At 48.5% G+C, this 14,253-nt stretch overlaps 1 protein-coding gene across 1 annotated transcript in view; it reads right to left on the minus strand.

Moving 5' to 3' along the window:
* CPSF2 (cleavage and polyadenylation specific factor 2) overlaps positions 1-10,484 on the minus strand; it is a 19,771-nt gene extending 9,287 nt beyond the window's left edge. Inside the window, exons 1-8 of the mRNA XM_018558525.1 lie at positions 10,450-10,484; positions 8,560-8,727; positions 7,163-7,322; positions 6,962-7,067; positions 5,609-5,738; positions 4,868-4,983; positions 2,031-2,218; positions 1,539-1,829 (exon numbers count right to left, since the gene is read on the minus strand). Of these exons, the coding sequence (XP_018414027.1) occupies positions 1,539-1,829; positions 2,031-2,218; positions 4,868-4,983; positions 5,609-5,738; positions 6,962-7,067; positions 7,163-7,322; positions 8,560-8,708 (1,140 nt within the window). The 5' untranslated portion in view covers positions 8,709-8,727; positions 10,450-10,484. The remainder of the gene's footprint in view (positions 1-1,538; positions 1,830-2,030; positions 2,219-4,867; positions 4,984-5,608; positions 5,739-6,961; positions 7,068-7,162; positions 7,323-8,559; positions 8,728-10,449) is intronic.
* Between the last annotated feature and the right edge of the window lie 3,769 nt (positions 10,485-14,253).

The following is a 14,253-nucleotide window of genomic DNA, read 5'->3' on the forward strand; positions in this document are numbered from 1 at the left end:
GAGGCTGTGGGGGGGCCCAGTGGGGTCCGGTCCTGGGCACCCACACAGCCTCAGTGGGGTCCGGTCCTGCAATATGGGGCAGTGCAGGGTCCCAGTGTTAGAACACCGGGGCCTCGCACTGCCGACGGGCTTCCCAGTGAGGGGGCGGTTCCTGTGACTCACCTCCCCTCACGGCCGTGTCCATAGTAACAGGCGGCGGGAGGGGAGGTGAGTCACAGGAGACGTGTATGTGTCACACGTCCCACCCCGCCCCCTGCAGTGAGTGCACACATCGACACATGGCTGCTGCTATCCTGGCAGGGTGAGTGTGAGCAGGGGAAGGCTCTTACTTCATGTAATTAGACATGTGGATTATAATGGGGAATATTGCACTGTAATGTTCCCTATCATAATCTATTTCTCTCATTAAATGATTACAGACAGGCCTCTGTTCTATCACAGTTTGACACTACGTTAGAATGTGTGACCAGTGACGTGGTCACACATTTTAAGGTAATCTCACCCAGATTTTCGTCAGTCGAATAGGTGAAGCATTGGTTGGTGCGTGTGATCCGCTCCCGTGCACCCCCCCCCCCCCCGTTTGGGGGGGGGGCCCAGGATAAAATCTTGCACCAGGGCCCTTTGGTTATTAGGTCCGCCACTGATCCTGGATGGACCCAAAAGGATGTACCAGCTACCCGTTCCACCATCTCTCAGAAGATTAGATAGACCATCATTCAAGCTAATTGTCTGGACAGGAAAGGGTGCATCCTAATCCTTGAGACCAACTCTACTAGATCAGGACCTTATGCTTCAGGCATAAGGTCCTTCAGGCAGCTGCTGCAGAGAGTCCCCCGTTCTCTATTTTTTTCTTGGACTGCTTTTAGAGGTTTTGAACATTTAAGACTTTATCTGTCTCTCAATGGGCGACAAGGAAAACAGGACTAGATAGATAGATAGATAGATATTATCTATTCTATCTATCTATCTATAGATCTGTAGATATCTATATATATCTATATAGATAGATCTATCTATATATCTATATATAGATAGATCTATCTATATAGATATATATATATCTGTGTGTGTATCTATGAAAGGTAACGGCCCTATCATGACCTGGAGGAGCCATGTACTTTGAAATACAATAAAACCTCATATATGCTGGAAGACTGAGTGTGCCTGCGTTCTTTGCAGTGTTTGGTAGTGGAAGGTGGGAGTAGTACCAAGCAGCTTGCAATAGCACTCTAAAGGCAAGCACAGGCTTCATTAAAAAATGGCTTCAGCTTGCAGATCCCCCAGTCCATTTTTTTAATAGAAACAGTGTACTAAATGACAGTACTTGATTAAATCCTAAAATTAAAATCGGTATGCAAATTAGTCAGAGGTACATTCAAGTTAACCCAAACATACGGATGCTACCAAATTTAGCCTGGACATATAGGGTTTGCTAACCACTGGTCATGAAAGGGTTATTAAATAACACGTGTACATTGCCAGTCCTACCAAGAAGTAACAGATAAACCAGATTCTTGTGCACCCAGGCTGCATCATACCTCCATATCTATGACCTTCTCGTTGGGGTTATCGATCAGATAGCGGCTGAGGGTTCCAGGGGAGGTCCGGTAGGTGAGAATTACGGAATTTTTAGGATCCTGACACCACTGGATGAACAGCTCTCTGGAGAAGCCACATTCCAGGTCAGGCTGGCTGGCCAGCACCACTTTCGGACTGGGGACACGGGCGAGGTCTGCGAAGCCGTGACACAGGGTGAGATGTCGGAACTGAAAGGGATTGTTCCTCTTGTCTTCGAAACATCTCATCAGCTTATCGCTCATCCACTCCACCTGAAACGTAAATACATATTGAAAAGTGAGCAGATTCATGGAATCCAAAATATTATTTGCTAAGGGACCAATAACAGAGTTTGAGCAGTCACCAAGATAAAGTACACAGCAAATCCCTGCAGCACCAACATAGAAGTAAAACCAATAAATCAAAGTAAGTATATCTCTAAACACACCTTATAACTGCAGCCTGGGACTCACCTGAGACTTGGAAAACTCCACCACGTTGTAGCTCACATTATTTAGAAGTGCCAGGGAGTATACTCCGAGTCCAGCATCTTTGGTCCTCCAAATCTGATCGAGCAGTTGTGCCAGTTCCAGCACCCTTCCAGCAGTGTCCACAGCGATTAATACATTGCCATCACCTCGAAGGGTCTCCAGGACGTTTGCTGCACACATAGAACAAGGCAGTGCAGTTAAAATACTCTGAGAGCCCGTTCACATTGAGCGGTTCGCAAATCGCGCGATTTGCATTTTGCGCAAATGCTTGCATTGAGCAAGCTTGAATCACGGCTAAATCCACTCCAAAAAGGGTCCTGCTGTAGCGACACACGACAGCAGGACCCTTTGCCCCATTGAGAAGCATTGGAGAGCGATATCGCACAGTAAATTGCCGCAATATAAATCCCTCAATGTGAACGGGGTCTGAACGTTCCTTTCATGACCCCCCATATCACCCGGGTCACCCATGGACATCACCAACCCCCCCCACCCCCCCCTCATCACCCAGGTCAAACTCCTTGATCACCAAACCCCTTCCCATTATCACCTTGGTCACCTATGGACATCACCAATAACCGCACCGTATCACCCGGTCATGCAATGGGAATTGTAGCTGGCGATGGGCGTGACATACCAGGAGTCTCCTGGCCTGTCAATCGTGGTGTTGTGTCATTGTGGGCGGGACAAACCAGGAGTCTCTAGACCGGTCAATCAAATTCGGCGATGTTAGTGGGCAGGACAAACCTGGGAGCCCGAGATGCCCCAGTCCTCCCACTACAGCCAGTGGTGACAATTATGTTGCCGCTAGTGAAAAGCATAGTCCATGCCTCTACACAGCTGCATCATTTATTCACAGATATGTGAAAAGACTACAAGTCCCATCTGCCACCATGACAAAGAGACTCTTACACATTAATGGAGCACAAGTGTAGTGATGTCACTGCACTTGTAGACCACTGATTACTTCCTCCAGTCCCATACCAGAAAGTCCATACCGACCTCAGGCTGCGGGAAGAGTCTGCAGGAGCCTGTGCATTGCAACTGTGATGCACTGATCTATTAGCATGTAATCAAACAACTGATCAGCTGATTACACAGCTAAAGGCTGCAGCACCCAGTGGCCAGCAGGTATGCCGGTCCTAAGGGATGTGTTCGTTTATGTAAAGCTTGAGGTGCAGTTAAGTTTACAGAAGCCTGCTGGCTTCTCCCACCAAACTCCATCTTACCAGACCAGCAGAAAGACCCAGTGACTATCTCAATGAGCCCTAAAAGAAGTAGTCACTGAAAACGAAATAATGTCATTGAAATTTGTTGATTGAGAGGCAGGAGGAACAAGGGAAAGTATTACCGTATTTTTCGCTCCAAAAGACGCACTTTTTCCCCCCCCTGCGTCTTATGGAGCGAATCCCAACGCCCGAGACATGCAGTTTCGGGCGCCGGGCGAGTAGTAGGAGCCACTGCTCGTTTAATACGAGTGATCTAATGAGATCACTCGTATTAAAGCCGAGCAGCGGCGATCGTATTCAGCAATAGGAGCCACTGCTCGTTTAATACGAGTGATCTAATGAGATCACTCGTATTAAAACCGAGCAGCGGCGACGATCGAGATCACCATAGAGCAGACGAAGAACGGACGTTCTTCGTCTGCTCTGTGTGATCAGAGACCGTGGCGCTGTAATCACAGTGCCACCTGTCTCAGCGGTCACTAACTGCAGCTTCTGTCACAGCTTCTGTCATAGAAGCTGTGTCAGAAGCTAGTCTGTCGAGTGCTCCATAAGGCGCGCCGGACCTCCCTGCGTCCTATGGTCCGGTGCGTCTTATGGACCGCAAAATACGGTATATGCATACATTACATTTCAGCTTTAAATCACTGCTACCAACTGGCAGCAATGAGCAGGGGCGTAACAATAACCTTAGCAGCCCATGCTGCTGCTATGGGCTATGGGGTGGAAAGGGGCCCCATGAAGGATTGCTGAAGTTGTTGTTGACCCTGTACCCCTTATGGCATTTCCAAATCAAGAAGAGTTGACATCAGATGTACAGGAAGGGACTATGCGGACAGCTCTCTGGCTACCTGTCCTTGATTTAGATTTTAAGGGTTTTCCATGGGGCCTTATTAAAATTTTGCTATGGCGTCCCATTATCTGTAATTACGCCCCTGGCAATGAGTCTTTATTTATAGGATTACTTCATGGGACTAAAGCTGGATAGGTATACTTGGAATATATTGAATCACAACTCAAAATTATACATTTTAAAATTTACTTTAAAGGAGAACTATGAGGATGAGTGAAAATCACTCAGCCTCATAGTTCGAGCCGACCTGTGACAATGAAACTGTCACAGGTCGGCTCAATAGATCGGGAAGTGAGCGAACACATACCGTCGCTCGCTCACTTCGATTCTGTCCCTGCAGAGAGCCATGACTGTCAGTCACGGCTCCCTGTAGGGATTCCCCCCTCTCCGATCCTCCAGCGCTGACTGGCAGAACGGACGGGGGAGGGGGGTGTTACAGCTGGCTCTGCCTCTAGATAGACAGAGCCAGCTGTCCATCACGCAGCTGGGTGGATCCAGACATTAATGTTGGGATCCGTCCCTGCTGCGGTGGTCTCAGTATACTGCGAGCTGTAGCTCACGGTATACAGGGCTTTGGGTCACGGGAGGACGCTAGTTTTTGTCCTCCCGTGACCCTGGGGAGAACTATGGGGAAAAGCCCTGACCTCATAGTTCTCCTTTAAAAGCATAAATAAGCTCCATTGACTAGCACTACAACAAGAAGAATGCAGACAGCATGGGCAGAAGGGATCAGTACATACTTAGTAGCTGTTCATCTCTTTGTTTTCTCCGCGGCTGGACGTAAGTTGCATTAAAACAGTCTGTGATGAGCAGAGACGGACGGCTGATCATTTCCAGTGAGCAGCCATTTAAATGTCTATGAAAAAGTAACGTATGTCAAATTAGAACATACTGCCATGACAAAGACAGTAACATCAAAAGTAAAGGGGTTCCGTTTTCTTTTTAGAAACAACGCACAAGAAAAAAACATCTATGTGATGTTTATAATGTTATTAAAATGAAGCTGTAATGAAAAGGAAGTCGTTACACAGGGGACCTATTTGTAATGATGTTAGTACCCTTGAATCTGAGAGAAGCTCATTTTTTAGGCCTGGTTCACACCTGTACGCTTTGTAGCGCGTTCAACGCTCTACAAAACGCTCAAACATTAAAATCCCATTGTTTTCCATGGGTATGGTTCACACCTTGCCGTATTTCAGCCCGTCTGAACGCGATACAAAACGGCCTACGCCCAAAAGAAGTACATGTACTTCTTTGGGGCGTTTTGGTCTCGCGTTTCCATTGGGATACAGCCAAGTAGCCCTCGGAAACGCGCGTTCGGCGCGTGTTTTTTACAGCGAATCGCGGTAAAAACGCGCGTCACGAAACGCGCATATTCGATACGCCTAGGTGTGAACAGAGCCTTAGGGTTTATGTACACATCCTCTACAGGTATGGCAGAAGACCCCTAAGCTGTGCCCTTGTGAGACACCATGACTTACATCTCCCTCTTGTGGTTGAAATCTACAGCGTACACAATCTCCTCCTCTCCGTCCTTCACAATCTTCCATATGGTTCCTCCAATCATGTGGCCAGCTGGCAATGGGGCGATGGATAAACCGTGACCTTTTCCTGCAGAAGAAATTGCCGGTCAGTGATATAAAATGAATCATTTGTCTAAACACCCTTTAGAAAAAGGTAACATGTTTAAGTGACAGCCACCTCGTCACTTCCCTGACGGCGTGCTGTGCAGAAGAAGCCCACATGCATGCTTAGAGCTGTATCCTGCATTCCTAAAGGTACAGGGATTGGGGCTGATCTGAGGTCTGGAGTGCATGTGTTGGGGCTGATCTAAGGTCTGACGTGCATGCATTGGAGCTGATCTGAGCTCTGAAGTGTATGCACTGAGGCTGAACATATTTGTGTGTGCAGCAGTTAAGTTTTCCAGTCATAACTGTACCGCTAATGGCATGACAACTACAAGTGTAAAAACTGTACATAACCTACGACACTCTATTGTTCGTTGGCCCACTGGTTGTCTAATGCTTATAAATCTGACACAAGGTGGAAAAGTTTGCGGAGCCCGGCTCTTAAGTCTACCAATGATTACTATACAGGATTTATATGGAGCTGCAACAACTAATCGACTAAATTGATTATAATTGATGATGGAAAACGTTGTCAACGTTTTCCATCATCGATTCGTTGGCATTCGATTAGTTGCCTGGCCCTGCTCGCGGTGCCATGCACGCTGCTTCTCCTCCCCGCCTCACTGACTTATCCAGTTCAAGGGGGCAGTGGTGGCCGACACCACGATCTTCACAGGGAAGACATTTGCTTGGAGACTGCTCAGCAGGTAATATACTGGGGAACTACAGGGAGATGTGTGTTGTGTGAGGAGGGGAGAGCAGCCTGGGACTGCCTGGAGGAAAGCACTTGTCCGTGGTGGAGATGTTTCCCCCCTCCCCCCCTGTGAAATGTCCCACATTGCGCTGTATAATGTATTGCTGGGATTTGCATTCCTCCATAGCTGATGGTACATTACGCTGTTCTGGAAGAGGGCTACTTTTATTCCCCATGGTCCCTGTGTGTGTGTTGTAAAGTAGTCACCGGTCCAAGCTCCGCCCCCGGGATGGACGAAAATCTCAATACAAACTAGTAGTCCATCACTGGAGCGATTTTCTTAATCTGATTAATGAAACTCAATAATTGGCTAACTAATCGATTATGAAAATAATCGTTAGCTGCAGCCCTATATAATGAAGACATTACAATACAATTCCAGACAAGATGGTAAGGAGGGCCCTGCCCCTGAGAGCTTACAATCTAAATGGGAGATCACATTCGGTGCCTACCTTTCAAGTGGACGATCTGTGAGAATTTCAGCTGCTGTATCTTATCAAACGCTGAATCCACGTCATCTAGAGTGTACAAGTTAAAATCTTCTGTGTTGTGCCGAGACTGGAATATAAAAAACAGTTACAACTTTAATCCTCCTCCTCCTCCTCCGATGGGAAAAATCCGGACTTGTATGAGACAGAGAAGGTAATACTGACCTGGTACAAGTCATACATGAACATCTGCCCCATCTTATACACAGGGATCGTAGCATATATAGCGCAGTTTAATCCTAGCTTGCCCACGGCGTAGGGGAGAGCTCCAAGGTGCAGCGGATCTGGGTGAGAAAGGAGGACAGCATCCACCTGATGGACATACCTAGCAAAAAGCGGAAAAAGCAATAGAAATCCTCAGGATGACGGCACGGCAGTTACCACCCTGACACGTTTGTTCATATTTCCTGAACAAGAATATGTGCGTTGTCCAAAACACAAGGTTCACCTTAAAGCTGAACTCCAGTCTTACATTTTTACCCTGCACACACATAGCAAGTTCTCAACCCGTGTTGAAACTGATTACTCTCAATCCCTGCAAACTCGCATCTCCACAATGTAAGACTTTGATGGCCCAGTCACACCATCAAGAGTGCGTTCGGCCTCTGGAACGCACTGGAATGCAACCCGGCCAGCTCACTTTGTGTTGGGTTGTGGTGGTGCATTGAAGTCAATAGCACCGCAGCCACGCCCCCGCCCGCAGTGGGATTGCCGGCACCCGAATGCGTGGCACATACGCAAAGTCTTTGTTTTCCACCCTGTACCAATATAACAATGAGCGGGAGGGATGCACAGATATATCGGCCGCCAAAACATATCGGCCGAAAATGGCAAAATGCCAAAAATGACATTTTCTGGCCGAAATAGCTGTGCATTTCGTTCTTTCTCTCCTCCCCGCTGGGCGTTGCTCTGTGTCCCAGCGGGGAGGAGAGAAACTGTCACAGGCTGCCGAGCAGTGCGGGAGGAGAGCGCTGTGAGCGGCCGGCGTGTCTCCTCCCCGCACCGCTCAGCCTCCTGTCACCGATCAAGAGAGTGGTGTGGGGGCGGAGACGGCCAACGCTGTCACAGGAGGCTGAGCTCTCCTCCCGCACTACTCGCTCAGCCTCCTGTGACAGCGTGTCAGGAAGGAGAGCGGGTGATCAGTGATCGCTGAGTGTTTGTACATAATTGAGGACATGGTATGGTTACTGTATCCTCAGTTATGAATGAATGGGAAGTCATCTACATCACCTCTACATCACTTCCTGTTCATTCATGATTGTAGGTATAGTAAACATACTCTGTCCTAATGTTATCAATGAACAGGAACACTCAGTATAGAGGATTCCTGTTCATTGATAACTGGGGATACAGAAAAAGAGATTGAGTAAAAAAAAAAACTATTTAATAAAAATTAATAAATAAAATATAAAAACATTAAAAGTTTATAAAAAATAAATAAAAATATTTGAAAAAGTTAAAATAAAAAACATTTTCGGTCTCGGCCTGACTTTTTTCGGTGCACCTCTAATGACCGGTCTATCTAGTAATGTGCAAGACGGAATCCTCGCTCTGACGCGTACTTTTTGATGGATTCGATGATCTCCATAGAAAAATTCTCATCCCAGCCGCAGTCGAGGAGGAAGCGAAATTCGTCCACCTGCAGCAAGTAGCAGAGGGCCGACTCCTCCTGCGCTCCGGAGAGCGTTGTCAGCTTAATGATGGAGGTCATCCTGGCAGCTGCTGCAAATCTGATGTGGAAAAGAAAGGAAAACAAATTGAAATGAGGCACAAAAAAAAGAGAATACAAAAGATGTAAACACAATCACTGACTTCTCATATGCCCCGCCCCCATTAACCAAATATGTGCTGCAGCATTTAATTATAGGCTCACGCCCCACCGTTAGGCCCGGTTCACACCTGGGCGTTTTGTAGCACGTTCCTACGCTCTGCAAGACGCTCAAACACCGAAATTATTTCCTATGGGTATGGTTCACACCTGGGCTATTACAGGTCGTATGAACGCGCTACAAAACGCCCTACGCCCAAAGAAGTCCAGGAGCTTCTTTGGGGCGTTTTTATCGCGCGTTTTTCTTACCACGAAACACGCGACAAACGCGCATATTCAATACGCCTAGGAGTGAACCCAGCCTTAGGGTGTGTTGCTGTAATGCATGCATATCTCGATGGCCTGGAAATCAGACCCGGACCTTTTTTGGCAGTACACCTGCATCGGCAAGGTGTGTTGGGTGCCATTCAGAATCACACCATCACCGGTGAAAAGGTGAATGTGCGATTCCCACGATGCAATATTGCCTTAGTCCTCCTGCAAAGCCCCACAAATACCTGTTGATCCTGCCAGTGAAGCCCCCCACCCCAATGCAGTTTCCTGTGGTGGGGGGTGACAACAATGCTGCACAGCTCCTCAATTCAGACCAGAGTTGTCACCCTCACGTAGGCTGAGTCACTCTATACTACAGTGGGAGGAGAAGATGTTGCTTTCATGATTGTCACTGCTGACTGACAAGTTTGTAACGTGTCAATCAGCACCTGGCCAAACCCAGCACCGCCCACTGCTTTCTGGATCTACAGCAATGCCTCTGGTGCTGAAACCCTCCCACTGTGAGCTGCAGTGTCTGGGAGGGGACATATGAGACGCAAACAAGAGGAGGATTTGGCTCAGTCAGGGAAGCTAAAGGAAGTTTTTGATTTACTTTTTGAGGCTTTTGCATCACATAGTTACTGGATTTGGGCCTCGTCCTTCCATCTCATGACCGTAAACAGCAACTGGGAGCTGTCGGTGACAGTGTTGGTGCACGCAACTGAGCACACTCCCAGTACAGGACGGAGACGCTGCCTGAACGCATACAGGTTGCAGCACTGCGTTAAGGGAAGGAAGGAGTTAAAGGACACCTGTCCCAGGAAAACCATGCGGGTTGCCATTGCTGACCTCCATCTGAAAATGCTAGCTGCCTGGGTGTCATGCCGCTCCTCTGACTCCAAGTCATTGACACCCAAGAAGCACCAAGACAGTAAAATCAGAACTTCAGCCCGGCAAGCTTGTGACGTCAAAAGTATAGAATAAGCTGCTTGCAAGTCGGGGTGATGACCGCAATTAGGGGCTCATTCTATAAAGGAGGAGGTCTCTCTGTTCATGTTTTTCCAATTAATAAAGTTAACAGAATTTGAATGTTTCTCAGAGCACAGTCTGTCTTTTCCTGTCAACTCATTTCAGGTCAGCAACTCAGAAACTACTGAAGCCAAAGGACCAGCATGACAGCAGAAGGCAGGAACTGTATTTGTCTCATGTCAGGGACACTTTAAAGTGGTTGCCTTAGGTAACCAAGAGAAGAACAGGGGTCTCCACATGAACCCCTCCTGGGACGGGGTTAATAGGTTGCTATGGGTAACAGATGCTTTTTCTAGGCCCTCCATACACGAAGACCGACTCGTTGAGGGACCCAGCCGGTTACCTGTCACACCAAGCAGGCCCTTAGCGCTCCTCGCTTTCCCCCCATACACCGGCTTCACCACTCAGTCCTCCAGCCACCGCAGCCCGCTTTGCGCAGGACCGGAAACCGCCAGGCACCGTCCAACTGTCCGAAGCGGAGGGGGGAGCATGATATCTCTGGCAGTGGCAGCCCACACCGCTCCCGCTAGCCGTTTACTAGCACAGTTTCACTTTCTCTACTCCACTATCTAGTAGTACCCGCACTGTTTTCTCAGAAAACTGTATTCTGATGTTACTCCCCCCTGGAATGGCATAGTGGTCTCGCCCAGTGTTTCCGGGCACATAGGGCACGTCCAACTGTTTGCCGGATAGGGGGTATTTATTCCTTATTTAGGTACTTATATCACTTTGATCAGCCGTGTGCGGGTATTGTGCCCAATTTCTTGCCTCCTTATCAGCTATACTCCGGAGGGACAGTATTGCGAGCGATGTATTGTGGGCGGGTATTTTCCGATATGACCCCCCAAATAGCAGAGTGGACTCTTCCAGTGTCCTCTGTAGACATACAGCGCACATTAAACTGCCCACCGTAGCGAAGGGGGGGACTACTGTGCATTCTGACAGCCGTGCGCCTGGCACTGAGCCCCCAGGTATACTCTCTCCACCCCCACCGGCCGTAAATATAGTGGGCTCCCCCAGTGTCCTTTGCTGAAACAGGGGAAGGGGCATACCGAGTGAAGGGCGACCAGGGGGTGACATTGGAGACCGGGAGGTGCACTGGGGGGTGGTAAGGGGGTATCCAGGGCAACAATGAAGACAAGAAAAAGGGCAGTGTTATTGATACAGGCAAGAGGCTGCAGTCCTGTCCCATGGCCTGGCACCCTTCGTTTAGGCTGTAACACAATAGGAGTTGTAGTTCCACAGCCGCTACTGGACTACAGGGTGCTCATGTTGTGTACCTGAGAGGCTGACAAGAAAGTAGGACCAGAGGGGTTATGGGGAGATGGGTGGGGGAGGACTGGAGGGCTCTTTGGGAGGCAATTGAAAGAGTAGGACAAGGGCCCCCGTGGAACTGGGCAGGGGCCCTTGGAGAAAAACGGGTGTGTAGGTAAGGAGGGGTCCCTGGGAGATGCCCTGAAGGGTGTTAAGGGGGCCCCTGGCAGAGGGACAGGACCATGGGTCTTAGGGTGGATGCAGCACCAGAGTGGCCCCTGGGAGATGTACGAAAGGGTGTTGATGGGGCCCCTGGGAAAAGGACAGGACTGTGGGTTTTGGGAAGGAACTTCCTGGGGGGAGGGCAGGACCAGAGGCATCCCTGGGAGATGTTCGAAAGGGTATTAAGGGGGCCTCTGGGTGATGGATCGTAGGTCTTAGAGGATGGGTGGGAGGGCAGGATCAGAGGCACAAGAATGGCCTCTGGGAGAAGGACGAGAGCATAGATCTGGAGGGGCCCCTGGCATGAGTAGGCAGGACTTGCAGGGGCCCCTGGAGATGCATGGTAGAGAAATTAAGGGGGGTGGACAGGAGTGTGGGTCTGGAGGGGTTCCTGAAGAATAAGTGGGTAGGACCTGAAGTGGCCCCAGGAGACGGGTGAGAGAGTAGGGACCTGTGGTCGTCCCCGACAGATGGGCCCCTCAGTATGTTGGGCAGAGGAATAAGATATAATAAACCTCACTATAGATCATCCATAATAACATTTTCCTGTTTTCCTCCTCAGATACCATGAACGTTTCGTCCTTTGTCCGGGCATACTGGTGCTATTCCTTCCTGCCTGCCGCAGCGCTCATTGGATTGTATTTCGATCGGAGGAATGTGAATAACCTGAGCACATTCAGACATAAAAGCAAACTCTTCCAGGGGTGAGATCTCCTTCCTCGGGGCCTATTGTTTTACCACTTCGGGGCTTCCGAATGCCGATCTCCGACCACAGAACAATTCATTTGTGTCGAATCTGAACCTTCTGTGGCGTGTAGTTGATAGTTCTAATTATTATTGAGGTGGAATAAGGAACCTTCTGGTTGCCTAGCAGCATCCAATCAAGTTCAGGTTGTTCTTGCCAAGTTGTTTTTTCCAGTGCAGGCTTGGATCTGATTGTATGCTATGGGACATTACAGAAGAGGGGGTTTACTAAAACTGGAGCAGTTGCCCGTGGCAACCAATCGGCTTCTCTCTTCAGCTTGTTCAACTAAGCTTTGAAAATAAAAGATTGGAGCTGCTTGGTTGCCATGGGCAACTGCTGTAGATTCTGCCTGCCCCGGTCCCCTCTGGGAATTGTTATTGCAGAGTTATCATTGTTTGAAGAAATAGGAATTCCTGGCAGATAAATACTTATTTGTTTGCACGGGTTGATTCCTCATTGGCTGGATGAACAAGGTGTCGCTTCTTTCCTTTGGGAGTAACAATCTGCAACGTTTTTATCAGCGAGGGAGCGGCGCTTCATTCATCCAGCCAGCGGCAGAGCATCGAGTGCCGAGGTTGCCTACCCACTGGTCTATGGTGGCCTCCACACTTGCACAGGGCCATCTGAGTGGTCTCTGCAGTTTAGTGGGTTACAGGAACCAGTCAGGGGCTTCACAACAGCAGGAGGCATTCTGATTGGCTCCTGTGTGTATCTGTTTAATCAGGGATATTCAGTGACAACAAATCATTAAAGGAGAACTATTGGCCAACGTTTTTTTTTTTTTTAACATAGTTCTCTTTAGGATCACGCGAGGACATATACTGTGTCCTCCTTGGACCCAAAACTCAGCATATAGCAGGCTATTGCTATATGCTGAGAGCACCACAGCCGGGACAGATCCAGACAATACTGTGGAGATCCAACCCCGCTGGCTGATTGACAGCAAGTAGCTCGCTATATGCTGACAGCACAGAGCCCCACTGTGGCCCGGAAAGATCCGGGATGTCTGGATCTTTCCTGGCCACAGTGGGGCTCTGTGCTGTCAGCATATAGCGGTCTATTCGGAAAATTTTGGGTTACAGAGGACATTAGTATTTGTCCTGCTGTGACCCTAAAGAGAACTATAGCCAGAAATGGTTGGGCCATAGTTCCCTGTTAAAGAGGAGCTTCACCCTTACCTTAAAACTTACAACAAAGGCACCTTTTAAAAATGTTTAGTAATGGCAGTCTATAGATGGATACTTCTAGATAATTGCTGACTTTTTATTCTTTGCATTCCTTATTCTTGTTTTCCTGCCCATTCTTCTCACGGTGCCCATTTTGACTAAGGGCAGATGAATCCATCACCCTTGACTTCCTGGAAGTCTGCCTCCTGGAACATGTGACCGGGCACATCATCTGAGGGGGAATACCTTCCCCTGAGATCTTGTGAGAGTTTGCAGTTTACAAATGAGATTTCCCAGGAAGGCACTGGCGACGTAACGTTCCCAGGGTGCATCTGTGAGGCCAGGGCTTCATCACCAGTACCTCACTCAACTAGGAAGTAGAAAAACAGCCATTGTGTGTAAAAGCAAAAAATGTTTAACGAATGAATGTAATACGATTTCATGTCGTAAGGCAGAGTTGCATGCTGATATGATGTTCAGTGAAAGAGGGTAAAGATCCGCTTTAAAGCAAATACCGTATTTTTTCGCTCCATAAGACGCATTTCCCCCCCTCCCAAAAGGCAAGGGAAAATGTGTGTGCGTCTTATGGAGTGAAGCCCTATCGCCCGGGACATGCAGTTTCAGGCGCCGGGCGAGTAGTTTTTTGTACATTTAGCCCTGCTCTGGACAAGCAGAGCTAAATGTACAGTGGGAGCCGCTGCTCGTTCAATACAAGTGATTTAATCGGATCACTTGTATCAAATTGAGCGGCGGCGATCGT

This window comes from Nanorana parkeri, unplaced genomic scaffold (genome assembly GCF_000935625.1).
Source record: "Nanorana parkeri isolate BGI_ZX_2015 unplaced genomic scaffold, ASM93562v1 scaffold344, whole genome shotgun sequence".
Classification (NCBI taxonomy): domain Eukaryota; kingdom Metazoa; phylum Chordata; class Amphibia; order Anura; family Dicroglossidae; genus Nanorana; species Nanorana parkeri.